Here is a 19763-nt window from a genome sequence, read left to right on the forward strand (position 1 = left end):
TTTAAGTATATGATTGATTTATATTTAATGCTGCATTTTTAAATTTTTTTTTTTTTTTTCTTTCTATTTGCCATGTCTTGAACCCTCACAAATGACTCCAGTAAAAAGGGCAAAATTCAACATTGATAGTGGAAGATCATTTCAAGAGATCTGGACAGAATCATTTGGAGTTATTGTACACAATAGAAAAGAATTATGCATTCTGTAAGGGGAAAGTGTTGTGTGTCGCACATCTACTATCAGATGGCATTTTAACACCAACCACAAGATTGTTGACGAACTTGATAAAGCTGAATGGAAGGTTTTATTGAATGGAGGCTGAGGAATTATAATTACCAGAAAGCTAGTTTTTACAATTCTTTCTAAAACAAACCATGTAACAAAGCCCAGCTTTTTCAATTCACTGTGCCTGGCAAAACATGGTACACCACTCTCTGATGGGGCTTTAATCAAAGAGGTTTTGGGCACACAACCCCAAAAAGGTTCGCCAGCACTGTCCTAGATCCTATAAAATTCATAAATTTCCTTTTTTTTTTAATTTATAAAGATCATATATAAGTTTTCTTTTAGATTTTAGAAAATGTTTGCCAATGAATATTTAATAATTCATAATATAAAGTATATTTTTTCTGGGAAACTCCTATTGTTCTAATTTTCTATTCCCTTTGGTTGATTGCCAGAATTCCAAAATTAATTAACTTATATATTATAATTTGAAATAAATTATATATATTATAATTTGAAATATGTGCAGATCAAAAGTATACAAAAAAGTGACTAATTTCAAAGATTTATTAAGTTATTGAAGATCCTGAGAATCTTCCTACACCAGATACCTGGAGTTTTCTAAATCCTCAAATATTTCTTGTTTGAAATATTTGAGGTTTGTTGGTTTTCAAAATAATTTTACAACTCTCTGAAAAACAGCTGTGTTCCATGTTTTAGTTTCTATTGTAGTCTAAATACCTAAAACTTTATAAAATTTACTTAAATCTAATTTGAAGAGTGAATATATAAAATCCTCTTTCTTTTGTTTTTAATACACAAATTTTAATAAAATTAAAATTTAAGATATCATGCTGAGGAAAAATAACCTGTTACTGGAAATATTCTGTTTGCAAAAGAATTCTAATTCCTTGTACTCTATTTTTTAATTTTATTTATCTCATTTAATTTTATATTTTTAATATTTTGTTGATTATTTTTATCATAAATATTTTTTTAAATATTAAAATTTAGATATGCAAGAATTAATCAGTTGCAAATTTGTAAGTTGATCTTAATGCTTATTATTACTGTATTCTTTGTTATGTACTTTTTTTACCTTCCAGGCAATGAAATATGAGGCTGTTGAGGGATTGTCAACACTGACCAAAAATGTGGCTGGCTTATGCAAGGTCTGGTCAAATATTTTTACCATATAAATTGTCTGCAGAAGTTAAAAGAATTGCAAAGAACTTTTAATTGTTATGGATGTATATGCATATGAGGTCTAACTAAAAATATCCAGGTTTTGGCATGGGGAAATAAAACATTTTATATATTATGTATAGACATCAGTAGCTTTTGTAGAAATTTTGAAACACATTTGATCATACATCAACAAATAAAATATTCTAGGTTGACATGCTAAAAACCATGTTTAAACATTATTAAGTTATTAACACTTGGCCATCTGCAAGAACTTCTAACTTACTAAGGTTTAAATGTGGTGTTTATCATATTAACCTAGGATATTTTATTTTAACTTCATTATTCAGAATAGTGAGAATGAGATATACAACTTATAACACATATTACTTTAATAGATTTGTTGTTTAGCTAGTTTGAAAAGCTGTATGGTTGGCAATTATGCCAAAGAACATCTACTATTCTTTGATTATGCTCTGGCTCAAATAAAATATCTACAAGACTTTTCTTCTAATTTGAGGAGAATAAACAAGATTGAATGATTTTTGGTTTGACCTTATATTCATATGATTCTGTTGGTGAATGTATCTGATTTATATTCAGAAAAGTTTGAGATCTTTTTGGCTGGATGAACTGAAATCAAATGTTTGGTATAAGTAATTAATTACATTACATATTGAGGATATGAGCATCTCTCAGTCTTGCTAAAATTTTAAAATTAGCTGCGAGTATGTAATATATGAGGTTAAGCAAAAATTATTTAAAAATCAGTAAGTGTCTCTGCAGTTATATTCTTAATATCTTTATTCATTTAAGAGACAATGACTTGTGAAGTTCATTTAAATGGATTGTTAATCCTTTAGTGGTAATCAAAAATCATCCATAATTACTGTCCTATTACACACAAGTATCCCATAACAGTTTCAATTGGAAATAGCACATGCTTTTCCTGCAGTTGGCCTGCATTATAGTAAAGCTGCTGAACAGACATTAATTTTTGAGAGGGCACTTTAGTGCTTGATTTCTTAAAAAAATATTTTTTCTTTCATATGTGCAACAGTATAAAATTGAATCAGCTTGGACTTAAAGGACGGTTAGTATTTTCTAAATTTTGTAAATTGCTGCTAAAATCATCTTTTTGGGTTGTTTCATCTTTTAAACTGAATAGATGTGTCAAATTTTTTATCATTTCCGAACTTGGTTATCTTAAAATCATTTTTTTAAATGAAAAAATTCTAAAAGTAAAGCATTGTTCATCTTAATTATAGAAAAGATGTTGTGACTGTGATGATACGTGTGTTTACTAAATAGTGAATTTTCTGCCATCTATCTATATTTGTATATATTGTTGGACTATTTTTAAGACTAAAATCAGCTTAACCATGTGCACTGGAGTAAAAATTTGCCTTGTGAGTAGAACTCATGTACACTGCTCAAAAAAAAAAAAAAAAAAAAAAAAAAAAAAAAATGGGACAGTGATATATCTCCCGTTCTACTGAGCCAATTGACAAAATTCAAACTGCGTTTTTCATGTCTCGAATGCGCGACTTAGGATATATATTATATATATATATAGCGCTACTCTAACATAGGTATTTTGACACAAAATCGGACTTTTTCTGAAATAACATACCAATTTTTTTCCATATTTCGATTCTACGACTCAAATTATACCAGAATACCAAGTTTTGTAAAAATCGTACGAGTAGTTTTTAAAATATAAGCTCTCAAAATTTTAGCTCCTCAATGTTAATTGGATTTCGCAAATATTTATTAATATCTCTTTTTTTATTAAACTTTTTTGATTTTTTCTCTCACATTTCGAAATTTAGGTTCATTCCAAATAAAATTTACCCATTTTTTGTGTTTTATTTTTTAAATTTCTATTTTTATAAATTTCTCGAAAAACATTTTGAATTATAACCTATAAAATTTTCACCATCATCTTAAAGTAGGTGTATTTTTAAGCATATCTGCAAAAAATTAGACTTTTTTATTCAAAATTTTCTAAGATATACACGAATTTACGAATTTTCGACTTTTGAAATTTCGCATCTTTTTTTTTTTTTTTTTTTTTTTTTTTTTTTTTTTTTGAGCGATAATAACGCCAAATGTGGTCTATGGATCTTTGTCACAGTGAATTGCCACAACTATTTTTAACCTTAAATTTCAAGTAAAATTTTACGAAGAATTAATTATATAACATTTTTTCCCTCAATGATACGTTATAAATATTTATTAATAATATATGAAAAGCTATTTTTTTAAATTATAGATGATATTATTCAAATTTTTAACTATTTTTTTTAAATTTCTCTCTATGTTTAAAAAAAAAAAATAAGAGTAAATTTTTGTAAGAGTAAATTTTTACCTTCGGCATTTTATCGTCTGCTACCTCACTTCGTTTAAATCAAATTGTCTAAAACTGAGAATTTTCGTTTGATGTTTATTTGAATTTTATGACGTTAATTGCATAACTTATTTCTAAACAAACTGTTGCTTTTGAAGTGGCTGAAAGAGCGGCTGATACTAGCATCCATATTTTTAAAGCACAGTATATTTTTATAAAAACATAAGATTTAGAATAATCATTTTTATAAAAGTCAAATTATGATATAAACATGCAACCCTCTAGAGACTCAATTAATGGAAGTTCAATGGCTATGCAGAAATGATCTGCAGCTACTTAATGGCTGGATAAGTCAGCAGATGCTGTGGACAAGTAAGAATAATTATATAAACGACACCCAACATTCTGGATTATGAGGATACGATGTTTATTAAATGAATTTAAGAAGTTTTAAAACATAAAAAATCAACTCATTTTTTTTATCCTAAAATGTATTTTTGTGCCTAGCGTATTTTCATTACATCCTTAAAATTCTAATTTAGAATGTAATTGTCAAGAACTGAATCCTAATCATCAGTAATATAATATATAATTATTACGGTTATTAATAAATCCTTCTTATAAAGTAATTGTAAATATTTCAAAAATCTTTCTGTCTGAATGCAAATATTTTTCTGTTCAAATATTTTTAATTTTATATTAATCAAGATTGCACACGATATTATTTATTTGCATTTCAATTCTTACCATCAGTTCTAGTAGAAGTTACAAATCAATTATATTTAATTAAGGATTGGATTGGATTATTTAATTATGGCAAAGCACACGAGGGCTATCTGCCTAAAGGGAGGGATGCCTTCGTGGAGGACTTTCTAAGGGAAACTGGCTCGTATACACGTTACACATCGGGAAAACCATGGAAACACCCATGCAACTAGCCCGTTCGCGGGATTCGAACCTCGGACCGAACTACCAGTGATCAGCGTCTTTACCGCTCGGCCGTTTGTGGGCCTTTATGAAATGGAAGGCGATAACTTTATTTAAAATGATTGTCAAAAATACCAAAATGTTTCGAAAAGTTGGATACTTTTTAATATACTTTCAGAATGCTTAAAGAAAAAGAGAAGAAAAATAAATTTTTTCTTAAAATTTAGTATTTGTATTTTTTTTAATTTAAAACTTTTCAATGTTATGATATTTGATTCTTGCGATTTCAAAAATAAAATATTTGACTAAAATATGAATAACATTTTAAGAAACAAATGTGCGATAAAATTGTGTAAAGCAATGGGCACAATGATAAAACTATTTAAAGCAGTGTATGCAAGTCATCCTAAGTTAAAATGTCGGTTATACATCTCTCTTATTTATATATATCTTTTCTGAACGGAACATTGAAAGGCATGTAAAACTGTGCTTTGCTGTATTTTCTCTTTTAATATAGTATGCAGTTTTCAAACTCATCGTAGTCTGGGTTACAAAGTATTCTTCCGAAAGAAACGCAGTTCAAATAAATAAAATCAAATTCTGGAAAATTGACATTAATAAATATATTTAAAATGCTCAGTTCGAAGGAATAAATAGAAAATTTTAAAACAATTATCTGAAGAGACAATGCAACACAAACAATTAAAAGTATAAAAATTTAAAAATTACCTAAAATAATAACTATGACGAAAAATATATATAAAGAAAGCTATTTGAAAAAAAAAATAAACGCTGCACCTTTATTTACGCAGTTCGAATAGGTAAATAAAAATTTTTAAAACAGTTATTTGAAAAAAAAAAACATGCGACTTAAACAATTAAAATGAAATTCGAAAAAGAAAAAATTACTTAAAATAATAAGTTATAATTAAAAATATAATATAAAAAATATTATTTGGAAAAAAGGAACGATGGTGACTTTTTTTCCTCTCACCGGAAAGGAAACTAGGTTGCCATATATTAAGAAGTTCTCCAAGTGAAGTATTCTTGGCGCAAACTGACAAAAAAGTGCCAACATAAATTTGTGAATTTCTCCGTAAATTTCACTCCAAATTTTACAAAATTTCATATTTAGGCGTAATTTGAGTCGTAGAATCGAAATATGTAAAAAAATTGGTATGTTATTTCAGAAAAAGTCCGATTTTGTGTCAAAATACCTATGTCAGAATAGTGCTATATATAAATCTAATATATATCCTAAGTCGCGCTTTCGCGACATGAAGAACGCAATTTGAATTTTGTGAATCGGCCCAGTAGATCGGGAGATATAGGACTGTCCCATTTTTTTTTTGAGCAGTGTACATCCCATCAGGCTAAAATCTTTTCATGATTCTAAAATCTTGTTCATGATCACCAAATGGTTAATGGATTGGTGGTTTGAAATACATTCAGCATGGAACTGACAGCCCAAGAATCAGTTAAGATAATTCTTTATGAGTGGTAGCAGAAACCTCCATTTGCTGATGAAATGGATAAATATACTGCAATCTGTATTCACTGAATAGTGAGTATAATGCAATTTGTGTTCATTAAATATGTTTCCAATAGCATTTAACACTTGTTCATATGTGCTGTGTTAAAAAAAAAAAAAAAAAAAGACTGTAGTGTATGTGTTAGCATCACAGTAGACATCACTAATCTGCAACAAACAATGCAGCTAAAATTGTGAAACAAATACTGCACTTGTGATTCATTTCATAAACAGCCTTGAACACAATGAATATTGAGTAAGAAATAAGTGTGAACCAAAGGTTGTGTAAGCACAACATTTGTTTAAGCACAACATCAATTGGAAACGCTCATAATGGTACCAGTATCACTCGTTTAATTAAAAAAAAATTTCTCATTAACAAAGAAACAACTTCATAATCTCACATACAGCCTGCATTACATTTGTTGGAGCCATCTATTGGGATCACCTGCAATAACTTTTATATAAATAAAATCTTTTGCAGATGTCATTTGTTTAAGCACAACATCAGTTGGAACATCAGTTCTTTGTTAATGAGAATTTTTTTTTTAAAAAAATTAAACAAGTGATACTGGTACCATTATGAGCATTTCCTTTCCAAATTGCTATTGATATTGAAATTATGATATGGAGTTGCTTCTGTTACATCTCAGTCTATTTCTGGGCAATCAGTGCCATGCAAGATCACCCCAGTTAGAAATGTCGTTGTTTCAAGTAGCTGAACATCTGCAACCTAATGCATTCATCGTAAATGCCCAATAGCCACTAGTCATTTAGCTACCTTACCATTGAGAATGTTCAGAACAGTGGGTGACTGAATTACTCCAATGTGAAAGGGGTAGCTGCATGGAGAATACCGGGAGGATGGATCTGAGGGCCATCTCCTCTTTCTCTACCACCAAATCTCTTGAGGGGATTTTTAACTCAGTAGTGTTTAAGAGCCTCCATGTCATACAAGCACTAACAAATATTCATGTTTTTTTCTGTAATTCGAACCTAGGCCCAATGATATGACAGCCAACATCACTAATGGCTGCACGAATCAGGGCAACTCATGTGAAGAAATAACAGGTAATTTACAGTTTATTTATATTAGTTTCATAGTTCATTGTTTTTTCAATGAATAAAGGTATCAACAAATTAACTGCAGCATCATCTTTCTGAGAAAATTCTAGCTTAGATTCATGTATAATATGCTCTAACTCATAAACAAGGAATGTTTTTACCCTTCACCTATGCTGAGCATTAGATGTAAATTCATAATTTCAAAATATAATGGTGTTTTAAAAACTTTAATCATATTACCCTGTCAAGATAAAATTATGTTTTATTTTATATGGGGCAGTTCAACACTGCCATATTTGTGTTTTATGCACAACCGTTTTTTTTTTTTTTTACACTTTTTATAATTATAATGTTTGTTAGTGTAGATTATGTATTTTAAAATTTTCTTATTTCTGCCTTTGCTTTATTTCTTTTCAAGCTATTTTACATGTTTTTTGATCTGATACTAAATGTTTAATAAGTTTAAAAGGTAGAGAAGGAAATTAAAAGAAAATCCATTGTCATTATAAACCTAGTAGGTTTTACAACATATATTAATGCGTTCCTGGTACTGGAATGCAGTATGTGATGTACAGTTTAGTTTCAATTTTGAAATGTTTTTACAATTGAGATTCTTTATCCCTCCTACTTTTTGCCATGCTTTTATTTGAAGAAATTTCCCCTGTTATAACATGTAACTTTTTCTTTATAGATATAGTCTTAATTATCTGCCTGCCACTGTGCAGCTCTATAATGAATTTTCTCAAGTTTTTTTGAGAAAAAGACATTGTTTGAACAGTTTTATCAAAAAATAATTTGTGTGAATAAAAATGCTGAAAAAAAAAAAAAAAAAAAAAGAAAAGAAACATTCATTGTGTATAAATCAGCTATGTTATAGAACAGAAAAAAAAGGGGGACTTTTAACTTTTTGTTACTTTGTAGTTGACAGCTAATTTATCAGTAGCATTTTACTCCACCTTAATTTCATAATATTGTGTGTATCTATGTCTGGTTTGCAGTGATTGGCTTCTGAAATGCTGTCCGATGATATATAATTAAGAGAAGGATTGCTGATTTGTTTTTTACAGCTGCATAAGAAAGATATTGTGTTGAACCCAAATATTAAAAGAAAATATTAAATTGAAATTAAAAATATGAGAAAAATGATTTTAAAAAATGAAGTACTTGCATTCTAAAAACTTTTAATTACAGGGCAACACTACGATAAAGACTTTACTATTAAGAGTTTTTTTTTTAATTATAGAGCTGTCAAATATTTTTATTCTTTTTACTTCCTTGTACGAAGTAAAAAGGAAGTATTGTAATTGCAAAAAGTTTCAGGCAGCATATCTCAACGAAAATATCCATTTTGACCACTATCGAATGGAATTTAATGATGTTTTTGCGTCATATCTGTACATAAGGACAGAATAAAATACTCTTTTCCTTCAAAAAAAATTATAAAACTGCTTTAAAATTAATTCTGAAGAGAATTTTTCTTGGCGTCTGTACGTACGTATCTCGCATAACTCAAAAATGAGTAGCCTCAGAACGTTAAAATTTTGTATATAGGACTGCTATAACATGTAGATGTGCACCTCGTATTTTGGTTGCAATCGGCCGCACCAAACATATATAAATATATTTATATATATATCCACTCTATTATCTGGCTCAGTGATCTCAGTTTCTTTACTCTTACTGTGGGTAAAAAAAGTATTTGCACACCTACATTTTTGTTTGCAATTCATAAAAAGAAGCATTAAGAAATAAAAAAATTGGTATTGCAAAATCAGAATAAGTTTAATCATCCAAAACAAACAGAAAAATTACAATAATATAAATCAAAAAAGTATTTGCACACCTGCATGAATACAAAAGAAATAAAATATATAAGCAAATTTCAAATAACTAATATTTAGTGTGCATGCCTTTAGCATCTATTACTGCTTGCAATCTTGCTGGCATTGATTTAATTAAATTTTCTGTAACAGTAGGGTCAGTATTCGATCAATCTTCAATATGGGCTTGTTTAAGGGCAGATTTGCTTGAAATCTTCCTTTTTCTTATTTTTAAATCAAAAGAATTCCACAAATTTTCCAAAGGAATTAAGTCTGGTGATTGTGGTGGAGTGGCAAGTTTTCTGGGCACATTATAAAGCAACCACGTACGTGTTATACCGGCAGTGTGCTTAGGATCATTGTCTTGCTGAAAATAGTACGAATTACTGATACACAATTTTATTGCACTTTGTGGCAAATTATCTCGCAACACATCTATATAGGTTCGAGCTGTCATATTCCCATCAATGAAACACAAATTACCAACTCCTTTGCTAGCCATGTAACCCCAAATTATAACAGAACCTCCTCCATGTTTAACTGTAGGTAACACATTTTTGGTATGAAAAGCAGTTCAAGGTTTTCTCCAAACTAATTTCCTGCCATCTGATTTAAAGATATTGGACTTACTCTCGTAGAAGAATATGACATTTTTCCAGAAATCAATTGGCTTATTGTAATATTCCTTAGCGAATTCAAGTCTCTTCAGTCTGTTTCGTTCAGTTATGAGAGGGTTTTTTCCTTGGTGATCTCCCATAAATGTGTGCATCGTGCAGGTCATTTCGAATACTTTGGGCACAGATTTGAACTCCAGATGTTGAAGCGACATCATTGGCTAAAGTAATTGCACTAACAAATGGATTTTTTTTATGCTTCTCTTATGATTTTTCGCTTCATTCTCAGTGAAAGTTTCTTTGGGCGTCCAGAGCGCAAGTTATTTGATGTAGATCCTCTTTCTTTATAACATTTTATAACATACCAAATAGTAGAGAAGCAAACATTTACTTTTTTACCTATTTCCTGATAACTTAGGCCATTTTCACGTAGAGAAAAATTTTTTTCTCGCTATGAAATCGGCAATTCAGATTTCTTAGGTGCCATTACAATTTGAATCGACAATCAACTGATAACGTTTCGACACCTCCTCCTTTTATAGTTGTCTTATGTACGTTATTTACTGCGTGATGACTGTCAAATAATAGCATAAAAATGCAAATTTGCTAAAGTTGAGTTGAGTGTGCAAATACTTTTTTGACAGAAGATATTTTAATATTGTTGCAAAAAATGTTTTTTATTAATATTATTGTATTTTTGTAATTAATTTAAATGAATAAGCTTATTCTATTTTTAAATGCCAATTTTTGTATTTCTTAATGCATTTTCTTATAAATTGTGAACAAAAATGTATGTGTGCGAATACTTTTTGTACCCACTGTATATGTTTGTAAATTGTACATTTTTTTTGCTTTAAAAATGATTGAATTATGTTGTTTTTATCTTCTGGTTAAGTATTTTATCCCTTTAGTAAATCTGTGTGCAATATTTTTAGAATTATCAGCAATTTTAAAGTTGTTTAATTGCCGCTAAGCCTGTTTTTAATGGCGGCCATTGATGTTTACATTTGAAACAGGAGACTAGTGGATTTGTTGCCAATCTAGAGAAACGTAGCTTCGCAACAACAAAGATAACACATTCATTTATTATTGCCAATTAAATCATGCTTAATTCTTTCTGGAATTTTTTCGAGGAAATAAGCGTTTGAGATTTACTTCATAATTTTTAATATAGATATTTTGAGTTTTTATGTATTTTTGCCTTCTCGCAAAGTGAGAGCTGAATTAATTAAATGAGAAATACTCAATCGTCTGTGAAAAACTGTTTCTGTTTTGTTTTATTTGCTTAATTTCTTTTATACATAGTTCTAGCTTTATTATAGTATTTGAATAGAACATGTGGCAACGATTGGATAATTCTTTAAATGATATACATTTTGTGCATTCTGAGTTATAATATGAATGAAATATAATACTTTTAAGTAAACCTAGCGCCAGAGTGTCGCTATGGTAAACAAAGTGAATTTTAAAGAATGCATTTATTATATTGTGGTTTATGCGCTGTCGACGAAGTAGTTTTAATTTAACCTAATAAGTTTAAATAAAATGCAAGAAAAAATGCGTATAATTTAATATTCCGTACAAGGAAGTCATGTGGTGTACACATCAGATTTTTTAAAGTAAAAATAATATTTATTATTGTCAATTAATAAAACTAAATCTTAACTATTGAATAAAATTAAAAATCAACTAAAGAAAACTTTATATTTAAAAGTTTTAGTATTAGTATTTCAAAACTATATATGCAGAATATCAAAGTGTTGAAAACTGTATGCTATAATTTTTGTAGAACAAAAAACAGAAATATTTATAGAAGTTTGCCATCTGTATGTAATTAAAATACATCATCGCAACATTGAATTTTAATTTGGATGTAGATGATGTCGTGTTAAAATTTTACCATGGATTTTTTATAACTTGTTAGAAACTTACTTTATTTCTGATTTTCATGGCTGTTGCAATTTGCAGTTAAGAAAGTCCAGATAAAATAATTTCAAACAATTAACCTATATTGTATTGTACAGCATATATTTATAATACTGAAGACAAAAGATCTCATGTGTTGTTTATTAGTAATACATTTTGTTTATTGCAAATATGACTTATTTGATCTGAAAGCAATAACTCCTCAAAGAGGTTTTTCTCCAAAGTTCTAAAAAAAATTGTTGTGTAATGATTGAAATTTAGAAGTAGAAACTGGCTTATTTTCCCCTGAGTTACAGCAGTGAACTTTATTTTTTCAATAACTCTTTATTGAGTCATAGAATCAGTAAAAAAATTGTAAGCTGTGACATTTTGTGCAGTGTGCTCAGTAATCTGTATTAGGCATTTTATGATATTTCTACCTTGGCAGTATATACTCAGTGCAAGATTAACATACAAGCTACACAAGCTATAGTTTAGGCCCCCCCCAAAAAAATTTAAATATAGTATAACAGACTTATAAAGGGTGCCATATATTTTTTCGTTTGTTCTTACTACTTTAAATTATAAATAAATAAATATCTATATATATATATATATTACACTCTTTTGCAAAGAAAATTGAACCACCAAGAAGGACTTTTGTGATCATGATGAAATTTGGTATGCGAAAACATCTTAATCGAACATGCAAATGATCAAAGTTTCAAGGCCAATGAACAGGAATTGCAGTCATAGCGTGCATTTCTCTGCGCAATTCGCAAAGTATTAAACCAGTAACAGAGGTGGAAAATTTACCTTTTTTTGTTGTTGCCATTGTAATTCCGTAAAGAAGCAACTAAAGATGCCATTATGACGTTATCAAAGACCTTACAGACAACTAAACGACTTTGAACGTGGTCGCATTGTACAGTTGCGTGAAGTTTGGTGGTCATACCGAGCACTAGGCCGCCACCTGCAGTGTACAGGCTACAGGCACTGCTGTGCATGTAGGCAGATGTTGGCAGCAATGGTTGCTACAAGGAAATTGTCAACAAAATGAAAGCTCTGGAAGGCCAAGGATCGCAAATGCGAGGCAAGATAGGATGATTGTTCGCCAGGCCCGAACTGCCCCAATGGTATCATTGTCGACTATTCAATGCACTACAGCCACGTCTAAACCTCCCGTGGTACCATCCACCATCTCACGGCGCTTGTCTGAGACGGGGTTACACTCACAGAGGCCTTTAAGACGTATGCATTTGACCCCACAACATCAGCAGAGTTGTCTGGGGTGGTGTCGCAGCCGATCATCATGGCTGCCATTAGATGACTCCCGTTTCACTCTTGAAACAGATGACCACCGTGTTTGTGTCTGGAGAGAACGGGACCAGCGGTCCCAATGAGCCTTTGTTTTACAAAGGCATACAGGCATAACCCCTGGTGTGATGGTGTGGGGCGCTATTTCTTATGACTTATCTTTAGTCATCCTCCATACATCTTTAACAGCCCAACGATATGTTGATACCATCCTGTGGCCGGTTGCATTACCCTTCATGGCACGCCATCCTGGGGCCATTTTCGAACAAGATAATGCCAGGCCACATACTGCTCACATATCTATGGACTGTCTCCGTGTAGTTGCTACTCTTCTTTGGCCAGCAAGGTTACCAATTGAGCATGTCTGGGGCATGGTAGGCTGCCAGATTCGAGCACCACAAAATATCGCAGATCTGGAGGGACAACTGATGAATGTCTGGCAGAATGTGTCGCAGGATGGCATTAGGAACCTCTACCACTTCTTGCCTCGATGACTTCAAGCATGCATTGCCCCCAGGGGTGGTTCGACCAACTACTAATTTGAACACTCAATGGGTGATTGTGAGCTGTGAACAGGTACTATGACCTTGATTTTTTAATCATATTATCTGTGTATGAGCTACACACGTATTCAATTTCATCAAAAACAACCGATTCCTTCATGGTGCTTCGATATTTTTGCAAAAGAGTGTATATATGATAATTTAGAGGTTCGCAGTCGCGGTAAGTGGATAGAGTTTAGCAGAGAGCTGACTAGAGAAGATGAAACCAAGTCACTTTTTGGTCATGGCTGAGAAAAACTGTTGCGTAGATCTGATTGGAGTGAAAATCACAACCGACTTGATCGTTAAAAGATCATTTTAATTTCGAACAAGAAGAATTCTCCCAGTAGAACGGTGTTTGCGACACCAGGGTGCCTGGGCCAAGGCCCTACCCCTTGTAGAATAGTTTAGTATCTTAGAAGAGTGACAGTAACTAACTAGTTCAAAAAGTATATAAGTTTCAGTAAGAGTTTGATAAAAGATTAGGCATGGTTTTAAAGTGAAATTTTGAGTCTGATAATTTGACTTAATGCATTAGTTAGAATCATGTTAAAATTTTTGTAACGAAGCTGGGAAAACAGGAGCTGTGAGTAATGTGAGGCACAGGAAAGTAGTCGAGCTGTGACTTGGAGAAAGACATATGGTAAGTAACAAGTTCATAGCAGTCTGAATCTATAATAATAATGTGATGTAAAACATACAACATATACAAAAAGATAACGTAATGTACACTGCTCAAAAAAAAAAAAAAAAAAAAAAAAAAAAAATAGGACAGTGCTATATCTCCCGTTCTACTGGGCCGATTGACAAAATTCAAACTGCGTTTTTCATGGCTCGAATGCGCGACTTAAGATATATATTAGATATATATATATAGCGCTTCTCTAACATAGGTATTTTGACAAAAAATCGGACTTTTTCTGAAATAACATACCAATTTTTTTTCCATATTTCGATTCTACGACTCAAATTATGCCAGAATACCAAGTTTTGTAAAAATCGTACGAGTAGTTTTTAAAATATAAGCTCTCAAAATTTAAGCTCCTCAATGTTAATTGAATTTGGCAAATATTTATTAACATCTCTTTTTTCATTAAACGTTTTTGATTTTTTCTCTCACATTTCGAAATTTAGGTTCATTCCAAATAAAATTTACCCATTTTTTGTGTTTTATTTTTAAATTTCTATTTTTATAAATTTTTCGAAAAACATTTTGAATTATAACCTATAAAATTTTTACCATCATCTTAAAGTAGGTGTATTTTTAAGCATATCTGCAAAAAATGAGACTTTTTTATTCAAAATTTTCTAAGATATACACGAATTTACGAATTTTCGACTTTTGAAATTTCGCATCTTTTTTTTTTTTTTTTGAGCGATAATAACGCCAAATGTGGTCTATGGATCTTTGTCACAGTGAATTGCCACAACTATTTTTAACCTTAAATTTCAAGTAAAATTTTACGGAGAATTAATTATATGACATTTTTTCCCTCAATGATGCGTTATAAATATTTATTAATACTATATGAAAAGCTATTTTTTTTAATTATAGATGATATTATTCAAATTTTTAACTTTTTTTTTTTTTTTTTTAAATTTCTATCTTCCTTTTTAAAAAAATAAGAGTAAATTTTTGTAAGAGTAAATTTTTACCTTCGGCATTTTATCGTCTGCTACTTTACTTCGTTTAAATCGAATTGTCTAAAACTGAGAATTTTCGTTTGATGTTTATTTCAATTTTATGACATTAACTGCATAATTTATTTCTAAACAAACTGTTGCTTTTGAAGTGGCTGAAAGAGCGGCTGATACTATCATCCATATTTTTAAAGCACAGTATATTTTTATAGAAACATAAGATTTAGAATAATCATTTTTTATTTAAGTTAAATTATGATATAAACATACAACCCTCTAGAGACTGAATTAATCGAAGTTCAATGGTTATGTAGAAATGATCTGCAGCTACTTAATGGCTGAATAAGTCAGCAGATTCTGTGGACAAGTAAGAATAATTATATAAACGACACCAACATTCTGGTTCAATTAACAAAGAGGATACGATGTTTATTTTGAATTTAAGAAGTTTGAAAACATAAAAAAATCAACTCATTTTTTATTCTAAAATGTATTTTTGTGCGTAGCGTATTTTCATTATATCCTTAAAATTCTAATTTAGAATGTAATTGTCAAGAACTGAATCCTAATCATCAGTAACATAATAAGTAATTATTACGGTTATTAATAAATCCTTCTTATAAAGTAATTGCAAATATTTCAAGAAACTTTCTGTCTGAATGCAAATATTTTTAATTTTATATTAATCAAGATTGCACACGATATTATTTATTTGCACTTCAATTCTTAACGTCAGTTCTAGTAGCTGTTACAAATCAATTATATTTAATTAAGGATTGGATTGGATTATTTAATTATGGCAAAGCACACGAGAGCTATCTGCCTAAAAGGAGGGATGTCTTCGTGGAGGACTTTCTAAGGTAAACTGGCTCATATACACGTTACACATGGGGAAAACCATGAAAACGCCCATGCAACCAGCCCGTTTACCGGGATTCGAACCCCGGAATGAACTACCAGTGTTCAGCGACTTTACCGCTCGGCCGTTTGTGGGCCTTTATGAAATGGAAGGCGATAACCTTATTCAAAATGATATCAAGATATTTCGAAAAGTTGTATACTTTTTAATATACTTGCAGAATGCCTAAAGAAAAAGACCAAGAATAAAGTAGAATGCCTGAAGAAAAAATAAATTTTTGCGTAAAATTTAGTATTAGTATTTTTTTTAATTTAAAACCTTTTAATCTTATGATATTTGATTCTTGCGATTTCAAAAATAAAATATTTGACTAAAATATGAATAACATTTTAAGAAACCAAATGTAAGATAAAATTGTGTAAAGCAATGGGCACAATGATAAAACTGTTTAAAGCAGTGTATGCAAGTCATCCTAAGTTAAAATGTCGGTTATACATCTCTCTTATTTATATATATCTTTTCTGAACGGAACATTGAAAGGCGTGTAAAACTGAGCTTTACTGTATTTTCTCTTTTAATATATGCAGTTTTCAAACGCATCGTAATCTGGGTTAGAAAAAATATTCTTCCGAAAGAAACGCAATTCAAATAAATAAAATCAAATTCTGGAAAATTTATATTAATAAATATATTTAAAATGCTCAGCTCGAAGGAATAAATAGAAAATTTTAAAACAATTATCTGAAGAGACAATGCAACACAAACAATTAAAATAAAAGTATAAAAATTTAAAAATTACCTAAAATAATAACTATGACAAAAAATATATATAAAGAAAACTATTTGATAAAAAATAAACGCTGCACCTTTATTTACGCAGTTCGAATAGGTAAATAGAAATTTTTAAAACAGTTATTCGAAAAAAAAAAAAAAAAAAAATATGCAACTTAAACAATTAAAATGAAATTCGAAAAAGAAAAAATTACTTAAAATAATAAGTTATAATTAGAAATATAATATAAAGAATATTATTTGTAAAAAAGGAACGATGGTGACTTTTTTTTCCTCTCACGGGAAAGGAAACTAGGTTGCCATATATTAAGAAATTCGCCAAGTGAACTATTCTTTTCGCAAACTGAAAAAAAAGTGCCAACATAAATTTGTGAATTTCTCCGTAAATTTCGCTCCAAAATTTACAAAATTTCATATTTAGGCGTAATTTGAGTCGTAGAATCGAAATATGTAAAAAAATTGGTATGTTATTTCAGAAAAAGTCCGATTTTGTGTCAAAATACCTATGTTAGAGTAGTGCTATATATAAATCTAATATATATCCTAAGTCGCGCTTTCGCGACATGAAGAACGCAATTTGAATTTTGTCAATCGGCCGAGTAGAACGGGAGATATAGCACTGTCCCTTTTTTTTTTTTTTTTTTTTTTGAGCAGTGTACATGGTACAAGAATACATTAATAAACAAATAACTACAGGCGTAAAGTGATGGTACACAACATTGGGTAATGAGAAAGACAGAATGGATTACATAATGGTAATATTTAGCTGGGTCAGTGGTCTGTCCATGTTAATTAAGTCATTATAATCATAGTCACAGATTTTTATACATGAATTGTTGATGAGTTGCTGTCGAGCATGAAATTTAGTTGCAAGTTTATAATAATAAGATCTTAACAACTCCCTGCCAAACTCCTCGTGGATACGGTTGTTACGAATGTACCATTCAGCACTGGTGATCTGTCTGAGCACTATGTTCTGGAATGCCTGCAGTTTACCCCTATTAGTTTTTTTTGTGTGTGCCCATATGGGACTAGCATAGCAAAGTAATGTTCTGGGAATGGACTTGTAAATAAGTAGCTTGTTGTCAATAGATAACACACTGTTCCGAGCAATTAAAGAGTTGAGTTGTGCTTTACGAACCCGGAACTTCTGGATAATAGAAGTGATGTGTGGGGGCCACGTAAGAGTATTATTGATGATCACCCCAAGATAAAGGACTTGTGTGGCCCATAGAATGCTGGCATTGTAGAACTGCAGATTCTTTTTGATTTTGGTTTTCTTGGTAAATATTATAGCCCTTGGTCTTGTCCACGTTAACAGAAATTTTCCATTGGGTAAGCCAAATCTCTAATGTGTGGATTTAGTTTTGTAACCGTTGAAACCGAGAATTCTTGAGCAATACATTTTTGCTTAAATTGGTATAACATTAGGGCTGCTAAATGCAACCCACAATTTCTGTCTACAAAGTTTATATTTTAGTTAACAGAAAAAGAAGCTTAGCGAAGAGATATGGCTTTCCTTGGTAGAGGAAGCTTGAGAAAAAGTCATACTTAATAACTGCAGTAGTCTTTATAGCTCAGTTTTTATTTTAATTCTGAGCGATGATTCGACAATATATTTTGCAGTGCAGAGTAACTGCAGGGAAAGAGTGACATAACATGTTGTAGAGTGATGCAAAATGGTGCAAAGCATATCTTTGAAGCGGAGAGGTATTTAAATAAAATTTATGAATTTAAAGGTGTATTGCCAATTGGCTCCAATTAAATTTGATAATTCTATTTCATATTTTATATTTTGCACACACACACATACACATATATGTATTATAAGTGTGGAATGATTTAGATGTTAAAGACATCATAAATTCATAGATATGATTGGGGGAAGCTGAATACTATTTCTCTTGATAAACCATTTATAGAGAGCTAGCTAAGTTGGTGAAAAAAGCACACCTTTATTTAAATAGTTAAATAAGTACTTTTTGCATTTAAAATTAAAAAAAAAAAAAAAGATTAAAAGAGGAAGCAAACTTGTGAAATAAAAGAGCTGAGAAACAAATATGAAGGTTATAAGGCGTTTTCTCCCCCCTTCCAGCCAGTGTAAAAGTAGCACACTCATTGCATATTCAAGAGGTCCAGGTTTGAATCCCGGCTTGGGCATTGCTCATTTTTCACGTCTCCAGTCTTTTTTTTTTTTTTTTTAATCTAATGACTCTACAAAGTGATACCTTAGAGGTCTGGATAAAACTGATTTAGTTTTGGTTCAGAATTATTTTGATTCAGTACATTCATTTTGGCTAACTGAATCTTCAGTTTGAAAGTTTGAATATTACAATTGGCTAATGCTTTATATAAGTGCCTTCCGTCATCATTAACATTTCCTAAAAATCATGTGAGAAAATATTAATTTCAAAATAACTCAGTTTAGAGAGATTTATTACAAGCATTTACAATTTTCAGAATACAAAGAACAAATAAACAAATTAGAAAGGAGAGTTAAGAGTATATTGCAGATTAAATTTTTGATTTACGTATTTTTATCTTGCATATTATACTTAAAATAATACAAGAATTTGATATAGAAATAAATATTTAATACTTTTTTTTGTCAATTAATACACAGTTATGGACTAGCACATTATCATATTTGTTCAAGCATAATTCACATCCAGAAGCAGTTATAGACACTGAGAAGCGTACACTTGCTGTTTGATTATTTGAAGAAAATATTTCACATTTTTACAGTATTCAGTTGTTGGAGCTAAAGAGGAGAAGCTGCAGACGACATATATATGAAACAAAAAGAAAAGGGAGAAGAAAGTGTAAATTATAAAAAATGCTAGATTACAAATAATGAAGTTATGGTTCTATTTTAATTCCCACTGGTTGACTAAGGTTTGGGTTTTCTGATTTTAATTATTATTGCTATCTGAAAGACTTTTATGTAAGCATATGCATACATCATGAGCATTATAAAAGAATCATATGAT

At 30.3% G+C, this 19763-nt stretch overlaps 1 protein-coding gene across 2 annotated transcripts in view; it reads left to right on the forward strand.

Annotated features, from left to right (window-relative positions):
* LOC118195123 (uncharacterized) overlaps nucleotides 1–19763 on the forward strand; it is a 128182-nt gene that overhangs the window by 22928 nt on the left and 85491 nt on the right. For both annotated transcript variants that reach the window (XM_035366375.2, XM_035366383.2), the window contains one exon: nucleotides 1332–1397. In XM_035366375.2, the coding sequence (XP_035222266.1) occupies nucleotides 1332–1397 (66 nt within the window). The remainder of the gene's footprint in view (nucleotides 1–1331; nucleotides 1398–19763) is intronic.

The sequence above is a fragment of the Stegodyphus dumicola genome, chromosome 8 (genome assembly GCF_044657685.1).
Source record: "Stegodyphus dumicola isolate Sdum_Otavi_A_Nest chromosome 8, ASM4465768v1".
Taxonomy (NCBI): domain Eukaryota; kingdom Metazoa; phylum Arthropoda; class Arachnida; order Araneae; family Eresidae; genus Stegodyphus; species Stegodyphus dumicola.